This window comes from Seriola lalandi, unplaced genomic scaffold, assembly GCF_002814215.2.
Source record: "Seriola lalandi dorsalis isolate HSWRI2012SDOR001 ecotype SW California unplaced genomic scaffold, Sedor1 jcf7180002054045, whole genome shotgun sequence".
In the NCBI taxonomy this organism is placed as follows: Eukaryota; Metazoa; Chordata; class Actinopteri; order Carangiformes; family Carangidae; genus Seriola; species Seriola lalandi.
In genome coordinates, this window is record NW_019524598.1 from 264,157 (window position 1) to 279,243 (window position 15,087).

At 40.5% G+C, this 15,087-nt stretch overlaps 1 protein-coding gene across 1 annotated transcript in view; it reads right to left on the reverse strand.

The window, feature by feature from the left end:
• Positions 1-11,581: 11,581 nt before the first annotated feature.
• plcl2 (phospholipase C like 2) overlaps positions 11,582-15,087 on the reverse strand; it is a 36,482-nt gene continuing 32,976 nt past the window's right edge. The window contains exon 7 of the mRNA XM_023402963.2: positions 11,582-14,087. Within this exon, the coding sequence (XP_023258731.1) occupies positions 13,884-14,087 (204 nt within the window). The 3' untranslated portion in view covers positions 11,582-13,883. The remainder of the gene's footprint in view (positions 14,088-15,087) is intronic.

Below are 15,087 nucleotides of genomic sequence, written 5' to 3' on the forward strand. Positions count from 1 at the left end.
ATCACAAAATCTTCCATTTAAAAACGCAACTGAGTTTAGAGTCTCGCTGTGCAGCACGGGCCAGAAATCATTGCCAGGGATACAGAAGCCTTCAAACAACTCAGTACTTTGAAATATGAAAGTATCTACAAAATGATAGTTTGATGGTTCAGAGTCGTCTCCTCCTCCTTGTTTTTACCTGACTTCACGTGTCATTCATCATATCAGTCTCCAGCCTAGCTGAGGTCTCCCTCCTCTCCCCACCACCAAACAACAGTCCATCTAGATTCCACCCTCTCTCCTCCCAGCAAACACTGTTTAAACAACCCGGTAAACATGTCTGTCTTCATTCATTACCCTGCTTCTCATCATGATCAAGCCTCCCGATTTAATGAGGCAAATAGATATTTCTGCGGTGATTGTCTCGCTCTCCCACAAAGTATTAAGACTATTAAATGGACACATCTGTTTTTAATTAGGAGCTAAAGTCACCTCGACGCTGCCTTCCATGTTAATGGACTCTGATTCCATCAAGGCTCCCTCAGCCTGACAAACAATGCAGTGCAGTGTGGTTTGCAGTAAACAAAGGGCCGAGAATGTGATAAGTGAGGATGGATGGGGGGTATTGATACTCAGTCGAGACAAAGATAATCTACATCTCCTTAAAAGTCCTCACATTATTGAAAATATCTATGTCATATTAATGACAGAGGATTGATAATGAGGATGATATTTGCTTATTCAAGTATTGTTTGCTTCAGTAGCCCAAAGAAACAAGGTTATAGGAGGCCCAGGATTTATTGACACAAGTGAATCTGCAGTGAAATTGTCCAATCAGAGTCCAGCGTTGTGGTCCCTCTGCCTGTTAAGACTTAAATTCTTTTCATCAATAAACTTACAGCTGAATCACATTTACCTGGCCAAGCTGTGTCTGACTGAAAAGAGACAATACATCAACAAATCCTTCTCTTGTGGATAAAGATTCAAAGGAGGCAAACATCTCATATTTTCTGTTTTAGTCAAATAAATTATAATTACATCAAGTTTTAATGAATTTCAGGTTGTAGCTATGGAAGCTCTTTCTGTCAGAGGAGTGATGGTTGAAGAGCTTCACTTTTGTTACCGTCATAGTAAAAAAAGTTTCAAGTCCCAGTTTACGCATGTTTGCATATGAAAACAAGCTGCACTGACATTCTCAAAGGCAAAGTTTGAAACGTCAAAAAGAAAAAGGTGTCACCTGACGCCCTGGAGACTTCAACGTTCCTCCCTCCCCATGAGCCTCAGCGCCTGACAGCATTTACATACAGCATTTCGTAGTAAAGGTTCATTTCTCACTTATTTTGTTTTTTTGTTTTTTTAAGAAAGTGCCATATGCTCACAGCGCCACTACAGTGTTTCCTCACAGAGGGGAGCTGCAGTGCATTGTGGGAGCGGGTTACTGCATTCCCCTGGCATGGAGACGAAAAGGAAGTGGGCAGGTGTGATACTCCGGGAGGCAGCTCCCAGCAGAATAAGACATGATTAGATGGAAAACTCTTGAGCAGCTTCAGGGTAAAGAAACGGAGGTGGCGAGTCTCTGAGCTCGACCTGCCATCTAGTGGAAATCATATTTATGTGCACATTTAGATTCAAATTACAGATCATTTTCTGTTCTTTATTACAAATATATTTACAATACTTCACAAACATAAGCAGGAGAGGCTTTGTTTTGGCTCCTAGTGGGCTCAAATGTTCATGAAGACTCCGTTTCAAACTTTTAAAGTTTGACACCGAGACAGTTTAGATTGTTTTTGTAGTAAAAAGGGGTTGATTATGATAAGATACCTGTGCTGTGGACATTTGGCGGCATGTGAAATGTGCTGACGCTTCGCCCCCTGCTCACCTGCAAAACAGCAAACATTAAACATTAAAACGGGTCATGGCTTTATTTAGCATAGGAAATGCTGTGTGGACAAGGTGCCGCTGATGTGTGCAGCTGTGCGCAAGTGTATGACTCCTCTTTGCCTGCACTGCATTTACAGTACTCCTGTCTGACCACTGGGTGGCAGCAGACGACCACTTTAAAGTACACATTTCTCCAAAGCCTGTATGAAGGAAAACCTCCGGGGCCATTCTTTATGATAGCTCTGCTTTGTCTCTGTTTATAGTACAATGGTTAAATGCAGCTGATCTGAGCAACAATACTTTTCCTTTTTTGTGAAAGTTACATTAAGTGACCACTTGACTGAAAGAACTTTTAAACTCATAACTGTATAAACATTCACTTCATCACAAATAAATTCCTATGCTTCATGTCCAAAAGACTACCTACAACTGAAAGCTATGAGTGGAAGGGTCGAAGGCATGATAATCCTGTTTCTTCAGGAATGAGTGAAAAAGAAAGGGAAGTCAAATGTCAAGCAACATAATAAGGTCATTTAGAAACGACTGAGTGGAAGCTTCAGACGAAGCAACGGATAAATAAAATTAGGAGTCCAGTCAGTTATGAAAGACCTCGACAAGGACAATTGTCAATGTTCAACTACAAAAGCTCTCAGGTATCATGTGCGCTGACAATTTCCCTGAAGGGGAGACAGTAATATTTATAAAAGTATGAAAGGGAACATTTAGCTGTTGAGATAAAAGCTGATGGACCTTCCCACTCAGCCACACTGTTTATGTCTGTTGTGTAAACAGTTTTGTGGACTTCCTCATTTTCTCTCTCTTAACAAATGGTTATTGTACCATACTGTTTTGTCCTCTCTTTCTGATTCCCCCCTCTCTGGTTTTTCCCTTCAAACAATGGATCATAACTCATACAGGAACCAGCTGCTTCAGCAATTACATAAATATCTGTCTCAGAGTTTATTGGTTCGCCGACCACTCTAATCAAGTCAAAGGAAACGAGGCTATCCCTCTTCGTAACGGATAGCTCACCCTCGATCTGCTTTGATTGAGAATGGATGTCATTCCTCAGCCATTAGTGCTGTAGTGTACAATGTTCCTCTTAACCATTACATCCCAGCAAGGCGAGCATGAGTTATGGTGTCAGGCACACAGGCAGCACCGAGCTGTCGAGGAGAAATCAACCGTTCAGATCCTACCAACGTGCCTCTGAGCAAGCCAGGCGAGACGAATGGCCTTGGTGACCGCAGAGTTACGTCAGCCGCTGTCACTTCATGTACTTTAGTGACTGCATTGTGCGAGAAGAAGGCAGCATTATGTGGCAGAGAGAGGCAGAGTATAGTCTAGAGTTTGTTTGGGGAGCTGGCGAGGGGAAGCAAAATCCTGACAGAGCAGTTATGGCTCCAGTCCAAACAGAGCCACAATGTTCAATGGCAAGAACAAGTCGTTATTGTGTCACACGCTGAGAAATACTGTGGGCTGCAGTGTGACATTGTCCTAAACAAGAGGTCATTCAACACCACTTCCTTCCCGAAATCCCTGCCAGTTTGACAATCTCACTTTTTTAGCTGCAGCACTGATCAGATGCAGGACGATGATTCCAAAACAACAAGAATGGACAAGGAAACAACGAACAGAAATTGTTGGGTCTATTTTGGACAAATGCTGCTATAGGTTCATCTGGTAAAGGAATAGGTCAACAGTTGTACAAATATGCTTAATTACAGATCTGGAGCTGGGAGACTATTAGCATTGCTTAGCGTAAAGACTGGAAGTAGGGGTAAGAAGCTAGTTTGGCTATTTACATAGATAAAAAATATACTTAACAACACATTTTAAAGCTCGCTGATGAATGTGTTTGGGGTTATCTTTGAATTTTGACTCTTGGTCAGACAAATAATTTGAAGACTCACCCTTCACTCTGGGAAATTGTAACATGTTTTCTGACAATTTTTATGTTTAAAAATGTCGTTGAAAATTATCAGCATATTAACTGATAATAAAATTGGGCTATTGAGGTATGAATCGTTTGGTCTAAATATATAATATTTCATTAAAAAGGTAAAAGAATGCAATTCGCAAATGTCTTGTTTTGTGTGAACAACAGCCCAAAAACAAAGAAAACCAGCAAGTTTTTGCTTTAAAAATGAAATTGAACAATCCATTATCAAATTAGTGACCAATTAAATTTCTGTTGATGGACTAATCAAATAATTGACTAATGGTTTCACCTCTAAATAAAAATATTAGAATCACGTGTTGCAAATGGTTTTTGGAGTATCTAAAACTCATGAAATTTCAGTTTGACCGCTGAATGCCCGTCCAAAGACCATAGCTATAACCAAAAAGTATTAAAACCATAAAACATTGGCGGATAAATATGAAACCAACTGTTGATTTGGTATTGACAGTGTGAAACATTGGTTGGTCAGACTGAACCTGTCCAACGTCCCTTCGACAACATTAAGACTAAAACGTTTTGCTTAAGGACATAAAACACTTCACGGTTTAACAAGGCAACTTATAAAACAGAGTGCCCTGGCTATTGGTGATATAAATTTTCCTTCCATTAAGCATCTCTTGAGATAAGCACGCCAAACAGTATCTCATCCTTCCAACTGAAGCTAACGGTGTCAAATGGCTGCTGTATTATCCACGGCAACTGCCCAATTTTTGAGACATTCCTCTCTGCCTCTGAAAGAAAAGGCCTGTCTTTCAGCCTTAAGACGAGGCCTGAGAGCATGTCTGCGTTTAGTGAAGCTCCTCTGAACACTTCTTGTATATGCCTCCTCTGTCTCTCCTTTAACTGCGCCGTGGGGCTCATGACTCGGTCATGATCATGGCAACGCTCAATCTGCGGCAAAGACACTAAGTGCTGCTGAAGAGCAACCACTTGCGTTCCACAAAGGGGAAAGACGGCGCCCTGGGACAGGCAGTTTAGTGACTAGCAGAGCATGAAATATTCACTAAGAAAAGATATGAAGGGTGGAAAAGGTAACTCCGCTGCCACAGTGTGTTATTGATGTACATCAGGCCTGGATGCCTGGAGGCGAGGAGATTTTTGAGCAGAAGGCACAGAAACAAGTAGAGATGTAGAAGTATGCAGTGATTTTCAAGTGCCTTGGCTGGTTTCGTATCTTCTTCTAGGGATTTTTGTCCCCCCATAACTAATGATGAATATAGTGTATCTGCAGAAGACGTTGGAGATGTATTCTGGTCTGCATTTCGTTGCAGAGTAAAACCTTCGCTTCCCACTGTCATCTTTTGTTTGACTAACGCTACATGACGAAGCTGCACTACTGTTATAGTTTTTATAAATATTATAATAATTCTGATCTTTTAACCGGTGCAGTCATACTTGTTAGGAAATATTTAGAGCTGCCACATATAATTATTTTTATTACCAAATAATTACCTGATTATTTCCTCAGGCAATCATTTAGTTTATAAAATGTCAAAAAAATAGTAAAAAATATCCATCCCATGGTCTGAGTCCATAGTGAGGGCTTCAGATGTCGTGTTGCTTCAGACCAACTGTCCAAAAACCCAAAGATATTCAGTTTATACAAATATAAAACAGAGAAAAGCAAAATAGAGATATTAATATTTGAGACTTTTTTGGGGGTGATTTTGTTTGAAGCATGACTTGAATTATGAATTGATTAATCGACTAATCATTGCAGTTCTAACAATATTGCTTTTGCTGTTTATATTAACATTGATGGGGTGGAGAGCTGTTGCAGAGACGTGTGTAGGAAGTGTGTATTGATGATGATTTGTTCGCCAATAGAGGTCAGTAAAGGTTATTTTCTGTTTAAATGGTCTCTGTTACTCACAGATAGACAAACCTTTCTAAAGACACTGGCTTTTGTAAGTGTTTGTGGATTAAAGGTCCTCTTTGATTTTAAATCTGGAGGTTTGTTAGAAATAATACTAAACCCATTCAGTGTAATGTGATCATATTTTGTGTAAAACAGTTGTGGGCTAAAACAATCAAAACTAATTTAATCAAGGTGTCTGTAGCCTTAGTTAAGCATGATGGGTCTTGTCAGCTGTTCAGCCATCTTCCCTTCTCTTCATGGGTGATTTCACACATATCACAATCAGAAAATCAAACTAAAAAAACAATGAAACCTCAGCTCATTAAAAGGGAACTGTGTTTGTGTTTAGATACCACCCCTGGTGGGAGTAGTAAGTCATCATCCACACCACAGTTTGCCCTCTGTTCTTTGTGTTGTGCATGAACAGTGATGAAGTGCTGGACATCACATGTGACTATATGTCTGTTTGGGGATAATTTCCTGTAGTTGCAGAACAACGAGATAATAAACCACGAACAGCCTTGGACTAAAAATCCACTATAGCACGTGGCAGCTGAAGCTACTAAATTCTCTTCACAATGATATAATATTATCTATTTACTTATTTTAACAGCAGTTTTGATAATCGCTTAATCGTTTGAGGCGTTTTTTTAAGAAACAATGATAAACATTTTCTGATTTCAGCTTCTGAAATGTCAGAGTTGCTGTTTTTTTTTTTCATGGTAAACAGTTTGTGGTGTACAAGTTTGGCCACCCCAGGGCAAATTCCATATTGTTGATTTTTGAAGTAAAGAACAGACAGATATTAAAATGAGCTGTTATTCAACAGCTCATTTTAATGCATGCATACATATGCATGTAAAAAAAAGTTGAGACTGCGTAGTCACCCCTCCTTTGCCGCTTGAAAGACTTTTTGTGGAGTCTTTCTATTTTTGAAGTAGGACTCTTCATCCACTCTTCCTGCAAATCACATCAAGCTCTGAGATATTTTTAGGCTATCGCACACACAGCATGTTTAAGATGTTCACTGATAAAGTGTTAAAGTCGGTACTACAAGTGCAGGATGGTTTGCTTTGGATCATCTTCCTGTTGTAGGAGCCGGCCTCTTTCCAGCTTCAGTTTGTTGACTCACTGACTTTGAGTCCAGAATTCGCTGATATTTTTAGTGCATATCTGTGCAGTGTTTCCTGCCACACAACCCTGAAGCAGAATAGCAATAACAGTTGACACTCTTTTCGTCAAATGCTGCTTCTTTGTTTTCTCTAAATGCACCTTTGGTGATTGTGACCAGAGCGACGTTTCAGCTTCGTTGACTTCACAGCACTTGTTTCCAAAACGACTCTGGCTTATCCAGATGTTGCTCTGCAGACTTCTACTTTGTGGACTTTTGTGATGAGGTTACAGGTAAAGTTTCCTTCTGAGACCCATCATCAGCTAAACCTTCCCGCTGCTCCTTTGCAGTCATATGGGATTTTGCTTTGCCTTTCTGCCCAGGAGATGTGGAGTTTTGTCTGTAGGGTTTTCTTGGTCTACCAGATTCTGTCTTGACGTCCAAAGCTTGACATTTCAGAAAGTGGAAATTTCAAGCTGGAAGCGCTTTAATATTCTTTTTATAGCCTCCCCTGCCGTTCTTTGGAGGCATCAGTTAGCTTTATTCTCTGATCCCTCAGTGAGTCGCTCAGAGGAGCTCATGCTTGTTGAATGTTACAGGGTTTTAAGAGTCAGAGAATTTATCATTTATCTGGAATCATCAGCTGATGGCTCCTAATGACAAGTCGATTACAAGTCGTAACAAGTCGATTAAGACCTAAAGAGTTAATGAAGTTCTCAGTGTTAAGTACAGTCATGCCTTTTGCTCATGTCTCAATTACTGTTTAATTTAGTTTTCACTTGAAATACCCACAAAATATGGAATTTGTCCAAGGGAGCCCAAGCTGAGTTTCTTTGGGTTTTGGACTGATGGTTGGATGAAATGAGGAATTTCAAGGTGCCACCTTAGTTTCTTGAAAATTGTCTGTCAGTATTTTATAAACGAAAAGACAAAAAATGTCTCTTAACCTCTTTGCAGTTTCTTTGTGTTAACCAAAGGAATTAAAAACTGCCTGAACCTTTTACCGCAGGTAAATTTAGCCTTTGCCATCATTTTGCATTATTTTGATGATATACCCCACAGGCTCGCCTCACAGGTCACTGACAGCACCGTGCACTCTCACATGGACCCACTGCTGGGCTTAAATGTCACTTCACTCCCGGCTGATGAGGCCAAATAAGAGGCCACGTATCTGAGATGAGAACGGTGCATTGAGTGGAAGGAGCGGAGGATGGATCAATAACCTGAAGGAACGAATGAGGAAGAGGAGAGGAAGAAGAAAAAACAGGGCGTTAGAGAGAGGGAGGGAATTTAGGTCTAGTGTGATGCATTCACTGACCTTTACTCTATTTGGGGCCTCATCTGTACAAGGTATCTGGAGGCTGTCACGGCGTGCCAACCCCCCGTTTGGCTGCAGAGATCTGCAGCGACACCAGCAGCAGTGACACAGACCGTCCTGCCAGCGGTGGAGCTACTACAGAATACAAAGACATCCACTTGGATGATCTTAAGAGAAAGCGTCCTCGCTGAGAGCGTGCGCCGCTCGGCCTTTTGTTTTAACACCTTGTCCAAACATTTCTCGCACAGCTCATTTGAGTGCCACCAGTTCGCTGTAAACACCCACATGATGATTTAGGTCTGAACACAACACTCCGGACCAGACGCATCCATCCGTTCGTCCATTCATCTTCACCGCGCTGCTGTTACTCACTCTTGGGAATGTGCGAGTCCTTAAAGTGGCGGCGAGGCCTCGTCTGCTGTCTGTGATGCTGCTCATTAATTCCAGACAGTGTTTACTGTTGAAACCCTCCACAATGACTCTCTTATTGTTTGCAAACTCCTCTGTTTAAGAGCTCAAACCTTTACAAGTGGATCATACTATCTGCTTTCTTATGAGTTAGAATACCCAAGTTTGACACATTGAGGCGTATGTTTTGACATCAGCCTCTATTATTACACTGTCACATTTCCAGTGATGTAGCTGTTGAACAAAGCACACGTCTCACATCAAGTTTACTAAACTAAACCTGCACTTTAGCCACAAGCAGTGTTTGGATAAATCAAGTTCTAAGCTGTTAGAAAATGATCTGTTGACAAGCAGCTCGTTAGAAAGATAAAGTTTGTCTTAAGTAACATCAGGAAAAAAAAAACGTGCTGCACTGACATTACAGAACAATGTCTAATGATCCCCAATGGGAACAATCTGTGGCTTCAGAAGTGCAAACAGAAACCCTCAATTCGAACTCTCCTATGGCCAATAAAATCCATTTGACCATCAACATTCTGCTACACATTAACGCTCATCAAAACGCTCTTAAAGAGTGCATTAGAGGACCATTCTGGTGAGTTTACATGTTCCTCACGCACATTTAGCTGATTTCAGAGCCGTGTGTTGAGGCGAGAGAGCGGCAGGAAGAGTCCTGTGCGTGTATGTTTGCACAGCTTATCGGTCAGCGATACAACAGGTAGGCTTTTAACCTGAGATAAGAGAGATCATAAAGGTTAACGTTAGGGTGATTGCTTTTAAGGAAATAAATTGGGTCTGTTGCGGCTTACATAAACTTTTTATTCTTTTAGTACAAATTCAATTATCTTGGATCCACAAGCAAATCTCTCGACTGTTCCCAGGTCTGGATTAAAGTCAAATCATGGTCAAGCATTTGCAGTCAGGGGCCTTGAACGTAATGTTGGCCAGTAGCTCCACAGCTGGCATGTTCATAAAACTGTTCCCGCTTTTGCGTGTCACCTCTGCGTGTGTGTGTGTGTGCATGTCTGTGTGTGTGTTTACGTGCTGGAGGCAGATCCATTTGAAGCTGGCTGAAGCTTTATTTCCCCAGGCTCTCTTTCTGCTCCACTCAATGTGCAGGGAGCTGATCGATACTGATATATGTGCAGCTTTAGCTTTGGAGAAACAGCTGGGAGAGTCAGGACTTAGGTGTCTCAGTCCTTGAAAAAAAAAAAAGAATCACATTCTCGTGTGGTTGTGCAGCAAACATTTTTTTGCCTTGAATATGATACTAATCTTGGGTAATATTTTGCATTTCGGGCACTTGGCTGTGATGTTTTAATTCAGAGTGACTTAGAATAAGAGCAGCAGGAGACTGAGCTTTAATTGCGGGATTAGAAACCAATATCCAGGTCTGCAACAGTCAAAGCCGCAGGGAAGGGAAGAAAAATACGTGAGATTTTCCTTTGACCCAAGAGTGACATCTTATACAACAGTGATTTTCTTATTCTTTCAGTAAGAGCGAGTGGGATGTGAATTACTTAACATATGGGCCTACAGCGGGGAAACAGGGAGTAACAGTTGTGCTGACCGGAGCGGGGAGGTCAGTCCAACCTGAAGGGAGGAGAGCTGGAGGGTAGAGGCCGAGTGGAGCATCGACCGGGCTGCTGCAGGGAGCAGAGAGCTGACGAGCCGCAGGAAGAGAGGCAGATGATGGGATTTCACAGATGTAACTGTGGAGGACTGGAGGCAGAATTTGTGAATTAAAGTGATGGAAAACAACATTACTTATTCATACACAGCACATCAGCCACACAGTCTATCCAACATTGTTTATTCAGAGGTTTTATTGTTTTCTTTTTTTTTTTTTTCTCTTGGACTTGACAGATAAGGAGATGAGACAGATGATACAGTTGAAATGCTTTTTTTTTTTTCATCTTCTTTTCAATTATAAATACATCAACTGGCACAGCACTGAAGACAATGTTGGTTGTTTGTTACTGGTCATGTGATCTGCAGGAGGTGTGGACAGGTTTTAAAACCAGAGGGCACAACATCGTGAGCACTGGAGGGGGGAATAAGAGATGCAGAAGAACATTTTACAAAATGTTTGAGCTTCATTTAACAGTCCAGCTGGTGACAGGAGAATAAGAATTCCTGCATGTTTGGAAAGCTCCAATAATTGATTTATTGCTGGTAATCAATATTTTGACTAAAATAATGTAAAGCACATGCCCCAAAAAATCCACAAAAAGGCAAGATGTTAGTGTAATAATGCCAAATTACTTTTTTTAAGGATGTGACAGAGTTTTTGTCTGTGATCTTTTTTTTTTTTCTTAATTACAAGTTAGTTTATATCTTCTCTATAAGTCTGAACAGTTAATTGTTATATTATCAAAATAGCAGTTTTAAACAGTGCAATTTTCTACTTACAAAAGCCTCCATTTTAGATATGACTATCATAAATAACAGTGTCTCAACAAGCTGAAACAGGTGAAAGCTTAAGTTGGCGACTGTATATTTCACCAGCTATAATGAAAACTGTCGGTGGCAGATTTACTTGCTTTAGTTAAATAACATTAATTCTGTGAACTTGCAAACAAGAAAAAAGAAGCTCTAGCTGATTTGTGGTTTATTTGTCCTCTGCTTTCTGGAGACACACCACTCTGGAACTTAGAGGGCTGAAAAGAAAGAGAGTGTTTCTCTAAAGAAACTGTTGTGCTGTTGAGTGGAAAGGACAGACAGCTGGTGAATCTCACAGTAAAATTGTTTTAAGCATGAACTAATCTTAACACTTTAAAATCTCTGTATCTGGACTCTGTGGTTTGGGCCTGTCTCTCCTCTAGGGATTGAAGTTAACATTAGCTTAAGCAGCTACAATACACAACTGTGAACACTAGTTGCAATAAACTGATATTTATCATTGATTCATCACTGTGGTTTTTTGAGCAAAATGGCACAACAAAAAAAAATCTGATGGTTAAAGGTTCTCAGATGTGAGAGCATGATGCTTTGCCTGGTCTTGCATTTTAGTGAATTTCATATTTTTGGGTTGAAGGTGTCACTTTGTGCTTTTGAATGTTGTTTTTTTTGTTGATGTTTCGTAGACAAAGCGATTACTGTAATTGAGAAACTATTCAACAGATTAATTGATAACCTGTACCTGCAGCCCCTGATGGCAAACTTGTCATATATTTGTCCCGTTCAAGTATCCTTTGTCCACTAATTAGAAAGCAAGGGAATTGTTTCTAGTATGACCTTTTAATTGGAGACACTGTTGTGGACTATTAAATGAATAGCAAGCCAGAGGCGTGTTGAAGGACAAAACTCTCCTCTCGCTTTGTACTTGCTACAGTAGGTTTTAGCTTGCAGTAATGAGGCACAATTAAATCACAGGCTAATTGTGGATCAAATACTACTCTGTCACCAGGAATGGTTATGAAGCTATTATTACTCTGAAGTTCATATCCTTCTCAACCATCATGCCAGACCTGAGTTTGAATTCTTGTTGTGACTCATTGGACTTGCCAGGCAGACAGTCTGTCTGTAATGAGCTAATCCTGCACAGTGGTTCCTCAGACATAATCTCAAAACACTGCATGTGGATGATTTCTGCAAGATGAAACACACAAAAGCCCGTGAGTTATTGGACAGGGAAACATCTTTTTACAGTTAAAATGAAGATATAGTCTTTGTTTTTGTGCATGACCTCCCATTTAAAGTCTGCCATTCAGCATAACGTTTCCTGAGAGATGGACTCAATGATTCTGCTCAGGAAGACGACGGAAACAAATGATTAGAAATAAACAAAGCAATGAGTTTTCAAACCAGCCAGAGCTGATTTCTCATCAGGGTGTTTTAAAACTACAGTGGAGCTGGTTGGGAGCACACATGGAAAAATAAAAAGTCATCAAATATCTGGCTCTTTTATATGGGCTGCAGACTTTTTAAAGTAACAGTGAAATGAGTTTTTGGAACAACACTTGGTAGAATACAACATAAAGTTAATGCTCTTTTAACTCTCTGAAATGGGAGGACCATGCCCTAAAAGTAAAGGCCTCGTATACTTCCAAATCTAATGCTAAAATATGAAAATGTGTCAACGTCCAGACTGTTTTTGAGTGCATGTTATGAACATCCAGTTGTGGTTCCTTCTCATGCAGTTGCTGGTTGTGATTTTTGAGACGCTGTTTTTGTTGTTGTTGTTTGCACCAAACAAACAGTATGAATACATTCTCTTATCTGTCCTTCTGTCTCGACGTGTCGCAACTGTCCGTTTCAGTGACAAACCCTCATCAGATATCTACAGACAAATAAAATTTTTGTTTTTCCACTGACATGTTCATATATCTTTTATAAAATAAATCTCATATTTCCAAGTATACAATAATAAAATGATGCACTCTGCAGAAAAAAGGTAACAGGAAATTCCATATATACATAGTATATTATACTATTTTGGCAGACAAGAACATGGACAAGTTCAGTATTGTAAACAACTCTTTACTCTCGTTACGTTTTCTTCTTCGTTGACTTCTTCCGTTTTCTTCTCGTCCCGCTCGCTTCCTCTGTCCTGTTACATTCATAGCTCCAGAAAATTGTGCTTTAAGAAATCTCGTACAACAATCCAAGGGCTGTTTTTCTCTTTTGTCTCGTCAGGTAGCACCCCTATCCGCTGAGTAGAAGTGCACCGTTTCTGAACAGTAGTAATGTCTTCATGAGTCACGTGGCTGGTAGTTCACTAGACCTTCCCAGCTCACCCAGGAAATGAGAAACAGGGTCAGACAGAAGAATGGAGGACAGTGAACCTCTGGTAGTGCAGATGAGGAGATTTGAGTTTTATGAGTGGAAACATTATCAGGGTGATTTATGTTTGGCAGAAAACGTCTGCTTTTGTTACTTCTTCTCCTTTTAAGCACAAAGGTTGTTTTTGCTGGATGCTCGGATTCAGCATTTATATAACTGGTACCCGTCACGGTTCGGCAGCATCAGATGCTCAGCAAATGTTTACAAAGACACTTGCACACTTTTCCAGCCTTCAGTACAACGCCTGGACATTTAAAGACTTAGAAATAATGACAGTCATTTTCCAAAAACTTCAGCTGAGACCTTCTGTGATCTGAACTTGGGTAGGATTTGTGTCTTCGCGTAGTGGTGGCATTTTATTGATGATTACAAGGCAGAAGTCTCTAAGAGGTTACAGCTGTGCTTGGGATACAGGAATGTACTTGATGGAATGTGGAAAAACACTGGTGTATGTGTGTAGAGCGATGATGCCAGAGTAAAGAGAGAGGGAGCTTTGGGTTTTGAGCTCAGGAGGCAGGAACAGAGTAGAGGTCTGAACGTGGGCGCCAGGAGAGTACCGGAGCAGGACTGTGGGTCTTTAGTTGTCCTCGTCAGTGAGCTCCTCCTCAGCAGTGGCCTTCTCGGGAATGGCCTCGAGGCTGCGTCTGCTCTTGGACTCGGAGCCGGAGGAGCTGCCCGCTGCTCCGCCTTTACTCAGGTTACAGGTGAGCACAGCATAGTGGATCTGCTTGAGGTTCTCCTGGACTTCACTCCTGGCGTGCTTCAATAAGTCTGCCTGGCCCTGAGGGGGTAAAGACAGACCAAGGTGTCAGAGCAGCATAGTACAGGAGCCATGAAGGCAAGACAGGGTTTGGACTTTTCATGCAGTTTTATCAGTCAAAGACAAAACCAGTATGAATGATGAGTAGATTAACCAGTGGGCTCCTAGCTACTGTGGCTAGCAGTCCTAATAATAATAATAATAATAATAACAACAACAAATTAATAATGAATAATAACACCAAAAAAAATATCAAAAAGCACAATCAATTGTCACAGCAATGTCACTTATAATTTATACATGTGTAACCCACCACATACAAAACATTTTCAATATTCATTTGTAAATGAAACTTTCTATGGCTTTTTTTGAGGGAGCTGAATTCAAGACCTGCAAATAACATGGCAAAGTTGTAAGAAATGTGTTTAAACCCCTTTCAAACATAAACCTCGTCATGTAAAAAGGATGGTAATTTGACATCTGTCTGATGTCTGTATCAGCACCTGAGTCATTTTTACATAAAACTCACTGCAGAATTCTTAGTAGCAGCACAAGTCTGAATTAAATGCTATCACATTAACATAAGGGTCACAACAGTTCAAGGCTAAATACAGAGAGATTAAATGTGCATTTTAAGCACTGTAATAAACTGATCATTTAATTTTCATCTCTTCCTCTTCTGTAAAGAAAATAAACATTGTCAGGTGGCCATGTGAGCACTGAAACAGGTTGTGCAAACTGTAATCACACTAAAAGGATCCCTTGTTAAAGGCATTTCAGTATGAGTAACGCGGAACAGAAAACTTAAGCTGATGATAACGTCAGCTTTGGAAATATCCTCTTTAGTTGACGAGCTCAAAGTGAGTCTTTAAGTACCAAAGACCCTCTTGTGTTACTGTCCCTCCACTGCAACAACAAGGAAACACAAAGCAGAAATATTAAATTTAGATCAACTAAAATGAACCACAGTAATGATGGCCACCTGACTGTTGTTATTAGACACAACACATGTGATCATACC